This window comes from Pseudophryne corroboree, chromosome 3 (assembly GCF_028390025.1).
Source record: "Pseudophryne corroboree isolate aPseCor3 chromosome 3, aPseCor3.hap2, whole genome shotgun sequence".
In the NCBI taxonomy this organism is placed as follows: Eukaryota; Metazoa; Chordata; class Amphibia; order Anura; family Myobatrachidae; genus Pseudophryne; species Pseudophryne corroboree.
The window spans coordinates 631,157,430-631,177,608 of NC_086446.1; the positions used below are offsets into that span (position 1 = coordinate 631,157,430).

Consider the following 20,179-nt stretch of genomic DNA (forward strand, 5'->3'; position numbering starts at 1 on the left):
CTTGCCACACGTGAAGTCAGTTCAGACACTGCCAGCCTGAGTCAGGTCATTCCCCTCATCAGGCTTTTGCAGAAGAAGCTGGAGGCATTGAAGGAGGAGCTAAAAGGGAGCGATTCCGCTAGGCATGTGGGACTTGTGGATGGAGCCCTTAATTCGCTTAACAAGGATTCACGGGTGGTCAATCTGTTGAAATCAGAGCACTACATTTTGGCCACCGTGCTCGATCCTAGATTTAAAACCTACCTTGGATCTCTCTTTCCGGCAGACACAAGTCTGCTGGGGTTCAAAGACCTGCTGGAGACAAAATTGTCAAGTCAAGCGGAACGCGACCTGTCAACATCTCCTCCTTCACATTCTCCCGCAACTGGGGGTGCGAGGAAAAGGCTCAGAATTCCGAGCCCACCCGCTGGCGGTGATGCAGGGCAGTCTGGAGCGACTGCTGATGCTGACATCTGGTCCGGACTGAAGGACCTGACAACGATTACGGACATGTCGTCTACTGTCACTGCATATGATTCTGTCACCATTGAAAGAATGGTGGAGGATTATATGAGTGACCGCATCCAAGTAGGCACGTCAGACAGTCCGTACTTATACTGGCAGGAAAAAGAGGCAATTTGGAGGCCCTTGCACAAACTGGCTTTATTCTACCTAAGTTGCCCTCCCACAAGTGTGTACTCCGAAAGAGTGTTTAGTGCCGCCGCTCACCTTGTCAGCAATCGGCGTACGAGGTTACTTCCAGAAAATGTGGAGAAGATGATGTTCATTAAAATGAATTATAATCAATTCCTCCGTGGAGACATTGACCAGCAGCAATTGCCTCCACAAAGTACACAGGGAGCTGAGATGGTGGATTCCAGTGGGGACGAATTGATAATCTGTGAGGAGCGGGATGTACACGGTGATATATCGGAGGATGATGATGAGGTGGACATCTTGCCTCTGTAGAGCCAGTTTGTGCAAGGAGAGATTAATTGCTTCTTTTTCGGTGGGGGTCCAAACCAACCCGTCATTTCAGTCACAGTCGTGTGGCAGACCCTGTCACTGAAATGATGGGTTGGTTAAAGTGTGCATGTCCTGTTTATACAACATAAGGGTGGGTGGGAGGGCCCAAGGACAATTCCATCTTGCACCTCTTTTTTCTTTCATTTTTCTTTGCGTCATGTGCTGTTTGGGGAGTGTTTTTTGGAAGGGCCATCCTGCGTGACACTGCAGTGCCACTCCTAGATGGGCCAGGTGTTTGTGTCGGCCACTAGGGTCGCTTATCTTACTCACACAGCTACCTCATTGCGCCTCTTTTTTTCTTTGCGTCATGTGCTGTTTGGGGAGTGTTTTTTGGAAGGGCCATCCTGCGTGACACTGCAGTGCCACTCCTAGATGGGCCAGGTGTTTGTGTCGGCCACTAGGGTCGCTTATCTTACTCACACAGCTACCTCATTGCGCCTCTTTTTTTCTTTGCGTCATGTGCTGTTTGGGGAGTGTTTTTTGGAAGGGCCATCCTGCGTGACACTGCAGTGCCACTCCTAGATGGGCCAGGTGTTTGTGTCGGCCACTAGGGTCGCTTAGCTTACTCACACAGCTACCTCATTGCGCCTCTTTTTTTCTTCTTTGCGTCATGTGCTGTTTGGGGAGTGTTTTTTGGAAGGGCCATCCTGCGTGAAACTGCAGTGCCACTCCTAGATGGGCCAAGTGTTTGTGTCGGCCACTAGGGTCGCTTAGCTTACTCACACAGCTACCTCATTGCGCCTCTTTTTTTCTTTGCGTCATGTGCTGTTTGGGGAGTGTTTTTTGGAAGGGCCATCCTGCGTGACACTGCAGTGCCACTCCTAGATGGGCCAGGTGTTTGTGTCGGCCTCTAGGGTCGCTTATCTTACTCACACAGCTACCTCATTGCGCCTCTTTTTTTCTTTGCGTCATGTGCTGTTTGGGGAGTGTTTTTTGGAAGGGCCATCCTGCGTGACACTGCAGTGCCACTCCTAGATGGGCCAGGTGTTTGTGTCGGCCACTAGGGTCGCTTAGCTTACTCACACAGCTACCTCATTGCGCCTCTTTTTTTCTTCTTTGCGTCATGTGCTGTTTGGGGAGTGTTTTTTGGAAGGGCCATCCTGCGTGACACTGCAGTGCCACTCCTAGATGGGCCAGGTGTTTGTGTCGGCCACTAGGGTCGCTTATCTTACTCACACAGCTACCTCATTGCGCCTCTTTTTTTCTTTGCGTCATGTGCTGTTTGGGGAGTGTTTTTTGGAAGGGCCATCCTGCGTGACACTGCAGTGCCACTCCTAGATGGGCCAGGTGTTTGTGTCGGCCACTAGGGTCGCTTATCTTACTCACACAGCTACCTCATTGTGCCTCTTTTTTTCTTCTTTGCGTCATGTGCTGTTTGGGGAGTGTTTTTTGGAAGGGCCATCCTGCGTGACACTGCAGTGCCACTCCTAGATGGGCCAGGTGTTTGTGTCGGCCACTAGGGTCGCTTATCTAACTCACACAGCTACCTCATTGTGCCTCTTTTTTTCTTTGCATCATGTGCTGTTTGGGGAGTGTTTTTTGGAAGGGCCATCCTGCGTGACACTGCAGTGCCACTCCTAGATGGGCCAGGTGTTTGTGTCGGCCACTAGGGTTGCTTAGCTTACTCACACAGCTACCTCATTGCGCCTCTTTTTTTCTTCTTTGCGTCATGTGCTGTTTGGGGAGTGTTTTTTGGAAGGGCCATCCTGCGTGACACTGCAGTGCCACTCCTAGATGGGCCAGGTGTTTGTGTCGGCCACTAGGGTCGCTTAGCTTACTCACACAGCTACCTCATTGCGCCTCTTTTTTTCTTTGCGTCATGTGCTGTTTGGGGAGTGTTTTTTGGAAGGGCCATCCTGCGTGACACTGCAGTGCCACTCCTAGATGGGCCAGGTGTTTGTGTCGGCCACTAGGGTCGCTTAGCTTACTCACACAGCTACCTCATTGCGCCTCTTTTTTTCTTCTTTGCGTCATGTGCTGTTTGGGGAGTGTTTTTTGGAAGGGCCATCCTACGTGACACTGCAGTGCCACTCCTAGATGGGCCAGGTGTTTGTGTCGGCCACTAGGGTCGCTTATCTTACTCACACAGCTACCTCATTGCGCCTCTTTTTTTCTTTGCGTCATGTGCTGTTTGGGGAGTGTTTTTTGGAAGGGCCATCCTGTGTGACACTGCAGTGCCACTCCTAGATGGGCCAGGTGTTTGTGTCGGCCACTAGGGTCGCTTAGCTTACTCACACAGCTACCTCATTGCGCCTCTTTTTTTCTTCTTTGCGTCATGTGCTGTTTGGGGAGTGTTTTTTGGAAGGGCCATCCTGCGTGACACTGCAGTGCCACTCCTAGATGGGCCAGGTGTTTGTGTCGGCCACTAGGGTCGCTTAGCTTACTCACACAGCTAGCTCATTGCGCCTCTTTTTTTCTTTGCGTCATGTGCTGTTTGGGGAGTGTTTTTTGGAAGGGCCATCCTGCGTGACACTGCAGTGCCACTCCTAGATGGGCCAGGTGTTTGTGTCGGCCACTAGGGTCGCTTAGCTTACTCACACAGCTACCTCATTGCACCTCTTTTTTTCTTCTTTGCGTCATGTGCTGTTTGGGGAGTGTTTTTTGGAAGGGCCATCCTGCGTGACACTGCAGTGCCACTCCTAGATGGGCCAGGTGTTTGTGTCGGCCACTAGGGTCGCTTAGCTTACTCACACAGCTACCTCATTGCGCCTCTTTTTTTCTTCTTTGCGTCATGTGCTGTTTGGGGAGTGTTTTTTGGAAGGGCCATCCTGCGTGACACTGCAGTGCCACTCCTAGATGGGCCAGGTGTTTGTGTCGGCCACTAGGGTCGCTTATCTTACTCACACAGCTACCTCATTGCGCCTCTTTTTTTCTTTGCGTCATGTGCTGTTTGGGGAGTGTTTTTTGGAAGGGCCATCCTGCGTGACACTGCAGTGCCACTCCTAGATGGGCCAGGTGTTTGTGTCGGCCACTAGGGTCGCTTATCTTACTCACACAGCTACCTCATTGCGCCTCTTTTTTTCTTCTTTGCGTCATGTGCTGTTTGGGGAGTGTTTTTTGGAAGGGCCATCCTGCGTGACACTGCAGTGCCACTCCTAGATGGGCCAGGTGTTTGTGTCGGCCACTTGGGTCGTTGAGCTTAGTCACACAGCTACCTCATTGCGCCTCTTTTTTTCTTTGCGTCATGTGCTGTTTGGGGAGTGTTTTTTGGAAGGGCCATCCTGCGTGACACTGCAGTGCCACTCCTAGATGGGCCAGGTGTTTGTGTCAGCCACTAGGGTCGCTTAGCTTAGTCATCCAGCGACCTCGGTGCAAATTTTAGGACTAAAAATAATATTGTGAGGTGTGAGGTATTCAGAATAGACTGAAAATGAGTGGAAATTATGGTTTTTGAGGTTAATAATACTTTGGGATCAAAATGACCCCCAAATTCAATGATTTAAGCTGTTTTTTAGTGTTTTTTGAAAAAAACACCCGAATCCAAAACACACCCGAATCCGACAAAAAAAATTCGGTGAGGTTTTGCCAAAACGCGGTCGAACCCAAAACACGGCCGCGGAACCGAACCCAAAACCCAAACACAAAACCCGAAAAATTTCAAGTGCACATCTCTAAGGCAGATATAACATTTGCAGAGAGAGTTAGATTTGGGTGTGGTGTGTTCAATCTGCAATCTAATTTGCAGTGTAAAAATAAAGCAGCCAGTATTTACCCTGAACAGAAACAAAATAACACACCCAAATCTAACTCTCTCTGCACATGTTATATCTGCCCTCCCTACAGTGCACATGGTTTTGCCCAACTGCTAAAAAATTTCCTGCTGCGATCAACTTGGAATTACCCCCATAATTTATACGCGGGCTGCTACATGGTCAGATTTACAAAGTATCTTGGCCCCCGGTAGCTACCACCATCTTCAGATGGCATTAGTCCGTAATAGTCTACTGGTTACTCTGTCTTATATTTTCGTCTGGATCGCTCCCGCCAGCTCTCGCTCACACATGCACAGCCGGATGTGTGCCCGATCTGATCTTGGGAGCAATGTGATAATTGCCACTTTGCTACTAGCCACTCACCAGGTTAAGGTTTTTTCTAAGCTCTTTGTTGGCACTCCATCTGCTGTATAATAAATGCAAGCAGTAATTTTCATAACCGCATTGTGAGTTGGAGCAGGAATAACACACCACAACCGCAGTTAGTGGGAAATATGCCTGTAGAAAACAATTTATACTGTACAGGGTATATTTACCAACAACATATATATATATATATATATATATATATATATATATAAAAACATATATATATAAAATGCACTTGTGGTCAGCCTGTGCATGTATCAGTGGTGCTGATGGAAAGGGATCAGGAAGATTCCTCTACGGTAAATTTTGGGAAAGAGTAGCCCATAGATTACTATAGGCTAACGCAATCAACTGACAATTGATAGCATAGCAGTTCCATCGAAACCCAAGGGGCCTACTTTGCAGCTGAAAATGGAGGGACTCTGGGGATAATTCAGAGTTGATCGCAGCAGCAAATTTGTTAGCAGTTGGGCAAAACCATGCGCACTGCAGGTGTGACAGATATAACATGTGCAGAGAGAGTTAGATTTGGGTAGGTTATATTGTTTCTGTGCAGGGTAAATACTGGCTGATTTATTTTTACACTGCAATTTAGATTTCAGTTTGAACACACCCCACCCAAATCTAATTATCTCTGCAAATGTTATATCTGCCCCACCTGCAGTGCACATGGGCCCTCATTCCGAGTTGTTCGCTCGCTAGCTACTTTTAGCTGCATTGCACACGCTAGGCCGCCGCCCTCTGGGAGTGTATCTTAGCATAGCAGAATTGCTAACGAAAGATTAGCAATTCTGCTATTAAGTATTTCCTTGCAGTTTCTGAGTAGCTCCAGACCTACTCCTAGATTGTGATCACCTCAGTCCGTTTAGTTCCTGGTTTGACGTCACAAACACGCCCTGCGTCCGGCCAGCCACTCCCCCGTTTCTCCAGCCACTCCTGCATTTTTACCTGGCACACCTGCGTTTTTTTAGCACACTCCCTGAAAACGTCCAGTTTCCGCCCAGAAACACCCACTTCCTGTCAATCACATTACGATCAGCAGAGCGATTGAAAAGCTTTGTTCGCCCGTGAGTAAAATAGCATAGTTTTGTGTAAAATTGCATAGCGCGTGCGCCCTGCTGTGCATACGCATGCGCAGAACTGCCGGATTTTAGCCTATTAGCAATTCTGCTAAAAATAACAGCGAGCGAACAACTCAGAATGACCACCATGGTTTTGCCCAACTGCTAACACATTTGCTGCTGCGATCAAGTTTGAGTTACCCCCTGTGGCAGATATCAGACATATCTGCTTCATTCACCCCTTCTTAATTTGCTGGGATCCCTAATATTTGCAGGTGTTTTCAGGGAATTTTCTGAAAATATATGTTAATAAATAGGCCCCTTAGTATCTTATCTATGACCATTTTCATTTGCACATTGAAACTAAATCATGGTTTTCTCTGACTCTCTCCTTGGGCCTGATTCAGAGGTGGATGCAGTACCATTGGGGGTAATTCCAAGTTGATCGCAGCAGGAATTTAGTTAGCAATTGGGCAAAACCATGTGCACTGCAGGGGGGGCAGATATAACATGTGCAGAGAGAGTTAGATTTGGGTGGGGTGTGTTCAATCTGCAATCTAATTTGCAGTGTACAAATAAAGCAGCCAGTATTTACCCTGCACAGAAATAAAATAACCCACCCAAATCTAACTCTCTCTGCACATGTTAAATCTGCCTCCCCTGCAGTGCACATGGTTTTGCCCAATTGCTAACTAAATTCCTGCTGCGATCAACTTGGAATTACCCCCAATGTGCACTGCAGGGGGGGCAGATATAACATTTGCAGAGAGAGTTAGATTTGGGTGGGTTATTTTGTTTCTGTGCAGGGTAAATAATGGCTGCTTTATTTTTACACTGCAATTTAGATTGCAGATTGAACCCACCCCACCCAAATCTATCTCTCTCTGCACATGTTATATCTGCCTCCCCTGCAGTGCACATGGTTTTGCCCAATTGCTAACAAAAATCCTGCTGCGATCAACTTGGAATTACCCCCATTGTGTGCACAGTTGCTATTGCGCAGATGCAAAATGTCTATGAAATCCTTACTAACGTGCAAACCAAGGTGTATGATGGCATGCGCATATATGGGCATGTCATGGGAGTGTTATGGGTGTGTTTCTTCTGCATGCGGCTGTGATCTCTTTTACAGCAATGCAACCTCAGTGGCCATATCTTAAGAAAGTTACTAGGGAGACTCTGCGCTAGGTTGAGGCTGCATGAGGAGTCGATGTTGTGACTGATAGTGCATTGATGGTGGAGAGATCAGATCTACCAGCACACTGGAGCAATGCTCAGATATTTCTAGTTTAGAACAACCCCTCCCTTTCAGCACCTGAGGGGTATTACTAATTTGAATGAGCAGCTTTCATTTTCCAATACAGTTTAGACAGGCATAGGTGGGACCTGCATTTGGAGGGCATGCTGGTTCCTGTAGTGCCATTTGGAGGACATAGGGGTGACCCCTCGTAAGCTGGCTCTCAATGTAGATATATTTATTTTTGGATGTGCTATTATCATGTAGCCTTACAGTAGACAATTATATGGCCCAGGGTAGGTACTGTTATCATGCAGTGTAGGGACCTCCAGTAGCAGAGATGCCTTGACGTTGGCCTGGAGGCTCACCATATCTTTTCAAATATATGTCATTAAGCCTTAAAAACTGATAAGGTGGATATGGATAAAGAGTGATAAAGTACTAGCCAACCAGCTCCTAACTATAATTTTTCAAATACAGGGCGGGATGTATTAACATACATCGCCGCCCCTCGCCGGTTACCGCAGTGATGTTGATCGCATATGTACTAACATATGCGATCAACATCGCGATGTGGTGACGGAGGCCCCCCGCGATACCTGTTAGGTGATCTGCGGGGGGCCTCCGTCACCTCCCAGGGGTCCCCACACTGGCTAGACGCCGGGAAGCAGCAGCAGGCTGCCCCCGGTGCCTCCTCCTCCCCCTTGCAGCCGGAAGGACGTCCGGCTGCGTTGCTAGGGGGAGGAGACTACCTTCCGGGTCCAGGGCAGCCTGGAGGAAGGTAAGCCAGGGGGGCGTCTGCAGCGGGTGTCGGCGGTGCCGGCGGGTTGCGGCGGTCGGCGAAAAGAAGCCCATAGGCTTCTATAGGGTATCGCCATCCAGAGATGGCGAAACCCTGGACGATGAAAACGCGGCGGTAGGGTGTTAGTAAATATGAAAATGCGGTAAAACCCCCGTTTTTTGGGGTTTTACCGCATTTTTGCTTTAGTACATCCCGCCCACAGCCTGTTATATGGCATTTAGGAAGTCTGGTTATTTATCACTTTTCATCCGTCTCCACTTCATTACTTTTTAAGGCTTAATATATGTGGGCCTAAGATCTCTTCAAATCGAATTGCTAGTTCCCCTTGGTGTGCTGGGGAAAATCTATTTTGTGTATCTTCAAAGTTTACAACCTCTCCCTTTGGGCACCTGGGGGGTATTACTAATTTGAATGAGCAGCCTTAATTTTATACTACAATGTCCAGATATGCAAAGTGGGGGATTTGCTCAGTCCGTTGCAGTATACAAGCAGAATGCTTAACCTGGCATTTCTATGTTTTTGTATTTGAGAACTAGTGATATGCCTGCACCTCTGAATTAGGCACAATGGACGATATTCAAATGAAATATCACGCCCAATCTCCTTTCTAAAGTGATCCCCGTTATCGTGCATATTGCACCCATAGTAATCAGGTTTAGCTGAGTAAAGGGTTAGGGCACCTGAAATGATGATACCACGCCTGTCAGAAGAAACAGAATGGGTGTGGAAGGGGGCGAAAATAATTGAATACAGGTTGAGTATCCCTTATCCAAAATGCTTGGGACCAGAGGTATTTTGGATATCGGATTTTTCCGTATTTTGGAATAATTGCATACCATTGAGATATCATGGTGATGGGACCTAAATCTAAGCACAGAATGCATTTATGTTTAATATACACCACCTGAAGGTCATTTTAGCCAATATTTTTTTTATAACTTTGTACATTAAACAAAGTGTGTGTACATTCACACAATTCATTTATGTTTCATATACACCTTATACACACAGCCTGAAGGTCATGTAATACAATATCTTTAATAACTTTGTGTATTAAACAAAGTTTGTGTACATTGAGTCATCAAAAAACAAAGGTTTCACTATCTCACTCTCACTCAAAAAAGACCGTATTTTGGAATATTCCGTATTTCGGAATATTTGGATATGGGATACTCAACCTGTACTGCCTCTGTGTCTGTCTCTCTCTCTCTCTCTCTCTCTCTCTCTCTCTCTCTCTCTCTCTCCTTGTTCATCTTCCTCACAAGAACTTCAAGAACTTGAATTTTCTGGTGCCATTGAATCTGAATGGGAATGTGCTAGCTGAAGTAACATGTCTAGACCCTCTTCTAGTTTCAGTATTCCAATGCCTCTAATATTATCATCCACTGGCCATTTTGCTTATTATTTTATAACTTTGGTTTTAGAGACTTTTGGAATTTTTATAACTATGTTCTTCTAACTAGTGATTTTTGTTCAGGTGCAGCAACAACTTCCTCACCACAACAAACTCTATCAGCAGCAACTGATCCTTACACTAATGCCTATCTCCTAGGAGCTGGACGAGCAGATTGTACTGGATATTTGTCAGATGTTCCTTTGGTACAGTATATGAGCCTCTGTATATGTATTAATATTTCAATAGTCAGACAATTTTATGTTAGGCATTTTTAGCTAGCGGAAAAGAATGGACTAGTTGTCTTAATGTAAACGATGTGTGTCATTATTAATAATATTGACTCGTGGGATTCAGGACTTGCTTAAAATAGGGACATATTGTAGATAGCAGGCAATATACAGTAGATGCAGACAAAAAAAAAAGGGAATGAAGGACCCACCTCGTGAGAGAGTTATATTCTAAATGGAAGAGGCACGGGAAGATCTTCTATAGAGATGGGTTATCAATGAGCTTGAGAGAGTCTGATTGGGCGTGCTAGTTAATTCCATAAATGGTTAGTAACACAAGAGATGCTTTGTATGTGAGAGGAGACTACTGAATTCTAGACAAGTGCATTGGTCAAAAGTATGGCAAAGCTAGCAAGTAATCTTGGTCTGTAATAGTAAAAGGAATTTTGATAAAGACATCCAAAAGAATAGATGTATTTATTTTTACCAGTGTTTCCCTATTTTATTTTTCTTTAGGTTTTTCTGTTTTCAGCTCAGTCCCAATAAAATAATGAAATTATTGTATGTCATTAGTTTGTTTATCACAATGTACTCACGTTATTTTCCATGATACATAATTAATAACTGTTATTCTACCTCTTGCTTCAGATGGGATATGCCAGTAGTGACCAGAAGGCTGGAGGACTTCACACGAGGCAGTACAGTCGAGCATTTATTGTGGCAGAACCAGATAATTCCAAAAGGGTGGTGTTTGTCAGTGCTGACATAGGAATGGTGTCTCAGAGAGTCAGACTAGAGGTATGTTTAGCTAATGTCAGAGTGCATTAAAGTAATGTGAGATAACCTTAGTTTGTAAAGATTTATCATCCAGAACAAAATTTATTATGTTTGGCCCATACAGTATGTGCATTTTCAGAACAAGGGGTAAATGTATTACCCTCCATTATGGGGAAGAAGCAGTATAAGCGCACGTTATGTGGTCTGAAACCACTTCCCCCCAATGTATGACAGCTGTGGTGCTCAGTGGCAGGGGCGCTCTACGTCCTTGTCCATAGGCCAATATGAGAGGGCAATGTATGGCCGTTCCAAACCTGTAGCTGTCGATTTTGACAGCTGCAGGTGGCAATGCCCATACACCACAGCAGGTACAGAGTTGTCTCTGGCTGTGGCGGACGCCGGTTCCGGATTGTGCAGGGGATATCGCGTGAGTAGTGAAATCCCGCGCCTGCACAGTGGAGCCAGCAGGGCAGGGAGGCACAGCTGATGCGCTGTGTGTTCAGGGGGGCATCGCCAGAGGGGGGAGCACACATTTATTCTGCAGCGCTTTACAGAGAATATTTGGCCATTCACATCAGTCCCTGCACCAGTGGAGCTTACAATCTATATTCCCTACCACATGTACACACAGACACATTCACATTCATATGGTTATCGATCAGCATATTTTTGGATTGTGAGAGGAAACCGGAGTACCAGCAGGAAACCCATGCAAGCACGGGAAGAATATACAAACTTCACACAACTAGGGCCATGGTGGGAATTGAACCCATGACTATAATATATATATTTATATATATTACTGTAACAAGCGACCTTCCACCAGACAAGACACTGATACAGTTGTAGGAAAAGCAGTCCGCTTACTTCCACAGCACAGTAATCAGGTCTTTTTGTAACAGCAAGTTTACCGGATAACCAGGCACTGGTCCACAAACAGCATATGCACAAATCTCAGGCTCCCTGTCTCTAACCCACTGGCCCACGCTCTATCGCCAGGCCACTTGTCGGCATCAGGAGCTCCGAGACCTTGCTCTAATGAGATTTAGAAAAGTGTGGCACAGGTGTGCCTGATTGCTGTGAGCGCTTGCTCCAGAACCTGGACCGGACCTGCGTGGATGGGATCCCGGCCACTCTCTCTCATCCAAACCCCAAGAACCCAAAACCGGCCGTACAAAGGCCTAATGACAACCTGCTGTGTCCGTACTGGACTGGACTGCCACAATATATATAATTATATATAACCAACAATCTTGCTCCGGCACTCGGCACGAACCCCTGCTGTGGGGCTGGCTTGCTCAGGTGCCCTCCGTCAGGGACACTGCCCTATGTAGTATATCACTTGGAAATGAAGAGGCGGCACTCGGAGTCTTGCAAAATAACAACACGCTGTATTGGTGCAGTGATCAACGTTTCGGGGTTTCCCCCTTCGTCAGGATAAATGCATAACACACAACAGTGACTTTAAATACCACTTACCCCCTCCTCCAGTGCATCCCTCTCTGTCCGGTGTCGCTGGCCGCGCCGTCCCGGGCCTTCGAGTGACGTCAGCGGCGTCCCGCCGGAAGTGACACGTCGGCGCCGGGAGGCGCGTCCATAGCAACCCAGCTAACAATCTGCAAAAACACCATGGTAACCAATATGTACATCTCGCCGTGAATACTCAATCTTATGACACGGCTTACAAACCTCAATATTAGTTATAGTGATATATCTCTTGGCAATCCCCGATAATCAAGAGAGTTAAAGTGCATAATGCCGTGATAAAAAAGTTATTTTCAGTGTACAACACCAGTCTATCCAATGGTGAAAAAAACAGAAAACTAAAACAACATCAACATACAGTAAACATTAAAAACACAAGGAAACTAGGTTTCTAGCCATTTCTCGGATGTCTAAATCATGTCTATAGGTGAAAATTTTCATTTCTAATCCACGTACACTATCTGTCCCTGTATCGGCTCATAGATCCCTTCATTCCATATAGTTATCCCACTCTCCCTGCACTCACGTTGTGTAACTGGATGTCAGTGATAGCTAGTGCTAAGGATGTTCTTAATTACATTTTATGTTTTAATTAATAAATTCAATTTTTCTGTTCATATGGACCAGATCTAGATGAAGTTAATGAGGCCTAGACTATCGTTGAGTCCTGCTGGTTTAAGGGTGTTTAGTTTATGGATCCACCTGGACTCTAGCTGCAAAAGTTTTTTGCCTCTATTTCCTCCACGCGTGGAATCTGGTACATGATCTATAATCCTGTGCTTAAAGGTGGCCATTGTGTGTCTGTGCTCAACAAAGTGTTTAGCCACAGGTTGGTCCCCTTTGCCTGAGGCAAGGGCATTTCTTATTGCCAACCTATGTTGTGCCATTCTAATTTTGAAAGCACACTCGGTTTTGCCGCTATAGTACCTACCACATGGGCATATGATCGCATAAACCACAAACTTTGAGGTGCAGGTGAGTGGCCATTTTATGGGAAACTTTTTCCCGAGCACGGATGCACTATGTGATCACCTACTGACATGTGTGAGCACGTAGTGCAACCTGTGCACTTGAAGCACCCATTTTTTCGCTTAAGGAAGTGTTCCGGGTTGATTTTCAGTTTAGACATGTCAGTTTTAACCACCATGTCTTTGATGCTCCGCCCTCTTTTATAGCTGGGCATGATCCGTAGGTGTCGGAACATTGGTAAATCTGGATCCGTGGCCACCAAGGGCCACAGTCGTCTGGCTTCCTTACTTGTTTGAGTGCTATGAACATCAAATTCGCAGACCCAAGGGATTACTTCACCCAATGCTTTCCCTTCTTTGGGTTTGAGGCTTTCATCTCTGTTCATGCTTTCTGCTTTTTTTCTTGCTTGAGCCAATAGCCACCGTGGGTAGCCTCTGGTCCTCAATCTCTGTTCCATCTCATCTAATTGTATATCTCTCTGTTGCACATTGCTATTACTTCTACATACTCTCAAAAACTGCGAGTAGGGCACACCTCTCACTGTGGACCTGGGATGACAGCTGTCATATCTCAATATGGTGTTGCGGTCCGTGGCTTTTCTGAATAGGGATGTCGTCAGTTTGCCTTCCTGAATTATTATTTTAAGGTCTAGAAAACAAATTTCTCTGGGGCTACTGACCATTGTTAATTTTACTGGACTGTCTGAGCTGTTGTGCTCTGCGACAATCCTTTCCAAGTCAGCCACCTCACCGTGCCACATTACAAACAGATCATCTATATATCTGTAATATAGAAATAATCTGCTGGAAATACTGCGATCCGTGAAAAATAGATTGCGTTCCACCTCCCACATAAAGGCGTTCGCAAACGAGGGTGGCTAAACACTTTGTTGAGCACAGACACACAATGGCCACCTTTAAGCACAGGATTATAGATCATGTACCAGATTCCACGCGTGGAGGAAATAGAGGCAAAAAACTTTTGCAGCTAGAGTCCAGGTGGATCCATAAACTAAACACCCTTAAACCAGCAGGACTCAACGATAGTCTAGGCCTCATTAACTTCATCTAGATCTGGTCCATATGAACAGAAAAATTGAATTTATTAATTAAAACATAAAATGTAATTAAGAACATCCTTAGCACTAGCTATCACTGACATCCAGTTACACAACGTGAGTGCAGGGAGAGTGGGATAACTATATGGAATGAAGGGACAGATAGTGTACGTGGATTAGAAATGAAAATTTTCACCTATAGACATGATTTAGACATCCGAGAAATGGCTAGAAACCTAGTTTCCTTGTGTTTTTAATGTTTACTGTATGTTGATGTTGTTTTAGTTTTCTGTTTTTTTCACCATTGGATAGACTGGTGTTGTACACTGAAAATAACTTTTTTATCACGGCATTATGCACTTTAACTCTCTTGATTATCGGGGATTGCCAAGAGATATATCACTATAACTAATATTGAGGTTTGTAAGCCGTGTCATAAGATTGAGTATTCACGGCGAGATGTACATATTGGTTACCATGGTGTTTTTGCAGATTGTTAGCTGGGTTGCTATGGACGCGCCTCCCGGCGCCGACGTGTCACTTCCGGCGGGACGCCGCTGACGTCACTCGAAGGCCCGGGACGGCGCGGCCAGCGACACCGGACAGAGAGGGATGCACTGGAGGAGGGGGTAAGTGGTATTTAAAGTCACTGTTGTGTGTTATGCATTTATCCTGACGAAGGGGGAAACCCCGAAACGTTGATCACTGCACCAATACAGCGTGTTGTTATTTTGCAAGACTCCGAGTGCCGCCTCTTCATTTCCAAGTGATATAATTATATATATATATATAAAAGCAGTGGTCGAAGTGGGCCAGTATGCAAAGGTATGGCATACCAGCACTTCGCCACTGACCCGTAAGTTTTTTTGAAACTAATAGCAGTGTACAGGCTTGAGTCTGCACACTGCTATTAGTAGGGGCAGCGCTTAGCTCTAAGCAGCAGGAGGATGGGGGATACATACATCAATAGGTGCCGGGTGCCCACGTGGGTTGCACCTGGTTCCTTCACCCGGAGCCACTGGAGCTCTCTGGGTGCCCACCTGTGGTGCACCCGTTTAGTCGCCGCTGGAGCTCGAGCCCAGAGCATGACACTGCAACCTCCCTCTCGTCTACCCCCGCCATGTCCCTGCTAAAAGGGAGCGGTGAGTGCTTTTTAGGGGTGGGGGATTACCTGGAGTAACGTATGTCAAGGGGCTGTTCAGGAGTATCGTGTGCAAGGAGCTGTACCTGGCGTAACGTGTGCAAGGGGCTGTTCCTAACATAACATGTGCAACGGGCTGTACCTGGCATAACATGTGCAAGGGACTGTACCTAGCATAACGTGTGCAAGGGGCTGTACCTGGCATAATGTGTGCAAGAGGCTGTACTTGGCGTAATGTGTGCAAGGGGCTGCACCTGGCATAATGTGTGTAAGGGACTCTACCTAGGGTAATGAGTGTAAGGGGCTCTACCTCGCATAATGTGTATAAATGGCTGTACCTGGCGTAATGTATGTAAGCGTCCATTGGCATAATGTGAATTTTGGCTCATTCCGTGGGAATTTTGGTTCATTCTGTGTGGCATAATGTGAATTTTGGCTCATTCCATGTGGCATAATGTGTAAAGGGTATATGGTGAGGTACACTACACTTAAGACCACGCCCTTTTTGTGGCGACGCCCATTTTTAGTGGTCACGCACTTTTCCATACCCCCACTTCAAAATTTCCATGTCGACCACTGCATATAAGTTAGCCTATCAGAATGATGGACACCAGGGCTAACTCATAGGAGTGGGAGGTAACTACTCACACAGGAGCTGCCGGGTTTCTGGAAGTCTTGCTGCTGGGAGCTGGGGCTCTGTCATGCATTAGCCTTTTCTATCTATCTATCTATCTATCTATCTATCTATCTATCTATCTATCTATCTATCTATCTATCTAGGGGCGTCAGAACGTTTTTAGGTTGGGGGCAATATATAATCTAATTTCAGCGCCCCTAAATTGCTGAATCGCTAAAGGTCAGATAGGTAAGTTTAAACCAGACGCCCGGAGGCGAATTAGACAATGGTGTGACCCCCACTCACACAAAGTCATATGTGCACACAATACGCACATAGCCCCATATACATACATACATACACACACTGCCCCATATTATAAACATACAGCCCTAAATATATATATATATATATATATATATATTAGTGATGAGCGGGTTCGGTTCCTCGGAAACCGAACCCCCCCGAACTTCACCCATTTTACACGGGTCCGAGGCATACTCGGATTCTCCCGTATGGCTCGGTTAACCCGAGCGCGCCCGAACGTCATCATCCCGCTGTCGGATTCTCGCGAGATTCGGATTCTATATAAGCAGCCGCGCGTCACCGCCATTTTCACTCGTGCATTGGAAATGTTAGGGAGAGGACGTGGCTGGCGTCCTCTCCGTTTATTAATCTTGATGCAAATAATTGTGCTTATTGCTTAATTGTGGGGACTGGGGAGCAACTGTATTATATAGGAGGAGTACAGTGCAGAGTTTTGCTGACAGTGACCACCAGTATACGTTGTCTGCCTGAAAAACACTCCATATCTGTGCTCAGTGTGCTGCATATATCTGTGCTCACACTGCTTTATTGTGGGGACTGGGGACCACCAGTATATTATATAGGAGGAGTACAGTGCAGAGTTTTGCTGACAGTGACCACCAGTATATGTTGTCTGCCTGAAAAACACTCCATATCTGTGCTAAGTGTGCTGCATATATCTGCGCTCACACTGCTTTATTGTGGGGACTGGGGACCAGCAGTATTATATAGGAGGAGTACAGTGCAGAGTTTTGCTGACAGTGACCACCAGTATACGTTGTCTGCCTGAAAAACACTCCATATCTGTGCTCAGTGTGCTGCATATATCTGTGCTCACACTGCTTTATTGTGGGGACTGGGGACCACCAGTATATTATATAGGAGGAGTACAGTGCAGTGTTTTTCTGACCAGTGACCACCAGTATATGTTGTCTGCCTGAAAAACACTCCATATCTGTGCTCAGTGTGCTGCATATATCTGTGCTCACACTGCTTTATTGTGGGGACTGGGGACCAGCAGTATTATATAGGAGGAGTACAGTGCAGAGTTTTGCTGACAGTGACCACCAGTATATATAGCAGTATGGCACGGAAGGCCACTGCTCTACCTACCTCTGTGTCGTCAAGTATACTATCCATCTAGATTCTATACCTGTGGTGCATTTTAGTTTTGCAGTTTGCTGACAGTGACCACCAGTATATATAGCAGTACGGTACGGAAGGCCACTGCTCTACCTACCTCTGTGTCGTCAAGTATACTATCCATCTAGATTCTATACCTGTGGCGCATTTTAGTTTTGCAGTTTGCTGACAGTGACCACCAGTATATATAGCAGTACGGTACGGAAGGCCACTGCTCTACCTACCTCTGTGTCGTCAAGTATACTATCCATCTAGATTCTATACCTGTGGTGCATTTTAGTTTTGCAGTTTGCTGACAGTGACCACCAGTATATATAGCAGTACAGTACGGAAGGCCACTGCTCTACCTACCTCTGTGTCGTCAAGTATACTATCCATCTAGATTCTATACCTGTGGTGCATTTTAGTTTTGCAGTTTGCTGACAGTGACCACCAGTATATATAGCAGTACGGTATGGAAGGCCACTGCTCTACCTACCTCTGTGTCGTTAAGTATACTATCCATCCATACCTGTGGTGCATTTCAGTTGTGCGCAGTATATATAGTAGTAGGCCATTGCTATTGATGCTGGCATATAATTCCACACATTAAAAAATGGAGAACAAAAATGTGGAGGTTAAAATAGGGAAAGATCAAGATCCACTTCCACCTCGTGCTGAAGCTGCTGCCACTAGTCATGGCCGAGATGATGAAATGTCATCAACGTCGTCTGCCAAGGCCGATGCCCAATGTCATAGTAGAGAGCATGTAAACTCCAAAAAACAAAAGTTCAGTAAAGTGACCCAAAAATCAAAATTGAAAGCGTCTGATGAGAAGCGTAAACTTGCCAATATGCCATTTACGTCACGGAGTGGCAAGGAACGGCTGAGGCCCTGGCCTATGTTCATGGCTAGTGGTTCAGATTCACATGAGGATGGAAGCACTCATCCTCTCGCTAGAAAAAGGAAAAGACTTAAGCTGGCAAAAGCACAGCAAAAGACTGTGCGTTCTTCTAAATCACAAATCCCCAAGGAGAGTCCAATTGTGTCGGTTGCGATGCCTGACCTTCCCAACACTGGACGGGAAGAGCTTGCACCTTCCACCATTTGCACGCCCCCTGCAAGTGCTGGAAGGAGCACCCGCAGTCCAGTTCCTGATAGTCAAATTGAAGATGTCACTGTTGAAGTACACCAGGATGAGGATATGGGTGTTGCTGGCGCTGGGGAGGAAATTGACAAGGAGGATTCTGATGGTGAGGTGGTTTGTTTAAGTCAGGCACCCGGGGAGACAACAGGTGTCAAGCCGTGTGTTGCCTTTGTCAAGCTGTAATAAGTAGGGGTAAGGACGTTAACCACCTAGGAACATCCTCCCTTATACGTCACCTGGTCCGCATTCATCAGAAGTCAGTGACAAGTTAAAAAACTTTGGATGACAGCGGAAGCAGTCCACTGACCACTAAATCCCTTCCTCTTGTAACCAAGCTACTGCAAACCACACCACCAACTCCCTCAGTGTCAATTTCCACCTTACACAGGAAAGCCAATAGTCCTGCAGGCCATGTCACTGGCAAGTCTGACGAGTCCTCTCCTGCCTGGGATTCCTCCGATGCATCCTTGAGTGTAACGCCTACTGCTGCTGGCGCTGCTGTTGCTGCTGGGAGTCGATCATCATCCCAGAGGGGAAGTCGGTAGACCACTTGTACTACTTCCAGTAAGCAATTGACTGTCCAACAGTCCTTTGCGAGGAAGATGAAATATCACAGCAGTCATCCTGCTGCAAAGCGGATAACTCAGGTCTTGTCAGCCTGGGTGGTGAGAAACGTGGTTCCGGTATCCACCGTTAATTCACAGGCAACTAGAGACTTGTTTGAGGTACTGTGTCCCCGGTACCAAATACCATCTAGGTTCCATTTCTCTAGGCAGGCGATACCGAAAATGTACACAGACGTCAGAAAAAGAGTCACCAGTGTCCTAAAAAATGCAGTTGTACCCAATGTCCACTTAACCACGGACATGTGGACAAGTGGAGCAGGGCAGACTCAGGACTATATGACTGTGACAGCCCACTGGGTAGATGTATTGCCTCCCGCAGCAAGAACAGCAGCGGCGGCACCAGTAGCAGCATCTCGCAAACGCCAACTCGTTCCTAGGCAGGCTACGCTTTGTATCACTGCTTTCCATAGGAGGCACACAGCTGACAACCTCTTACGGAAACTGAGGAACATCATCGCAGAATGGCTTACCCCAATTGGACTCTCCTGGGGATTTGTGACATCGGACAACGCCACCAATATTGTGCGTGCATTACATCTGGGCAAATTCCAGCACGTCCCATGTTTTGCACATACATTGAATTTGATGGTGCAGAATTATTTAAAAAACAACAGGGGCGTGCAAGAGATGCTGTCGGTGGCCCGAAGAATTGCGGGCCACTTTCGGCATTCAGCCACCGCGTGCCGAAGACTGGAGCACCAGCAAACAGTCCTGAACCTGCCCTGCCATCATCTGAAGCAAGAGGTGGTAAAGAGGTGGAATTCAACCCTCTATATGCTTCAGAGGATGGAGGAGCAGCAAAAGGCCATTCAAGCCTATACATCTGCCCACGATATAGGCAAAGGAGGTGGAATGCACCTGACTCAAGCGCAGTGGAGAATGATTTCAACGTTGTGCAAGGTTCTGCAACCCTTTGTACTTACCACACGTGAAGTCAGTTCAGACACTGCCAGCCTGAGTCAGGTCATTCCCCTCATCAGGCTTTTGCAGAAGAAGCTGAAGACATTGAAGGAGGAGCTAAACAGAGCGATTCCGCTAGGCATGTGGGACTTGTGGATGGAGCCCTTAATTCGCTTAACCAGGATTCACGGGTGGTCAATCTGTTGAAATCAGAGTACTACAT

The 20,179-nt window shown here is 46.3% G+C and overlaps 1 protein-coding gene across 1 annotated transcript in view; it reads left to right on the forward strand.

Annotated features, from left to right (window-relative positions):
- LOC135057361 (putative neutral ceramidase C) overlaps positions 1-20,179 on the forward strand; it is a 167,137-nt gene that overhangs the window by 31,828 nt on the left and 115,130 nt on the right. Inside the window, exons 4-5 of the mRNA XM_063963249.1 lie at positions 9,665-9,786; positions 10,459-10,608. Of these exons, the coding sequence (XP_063819319.1) occupies positions 9,665-9,786; positions 10,459-10,608 (272 nt within the window). The remainder of the gene's footprint in view (positions 1-9,664; positions 9,787-10,458; positions 10,609-20,179) is intronic.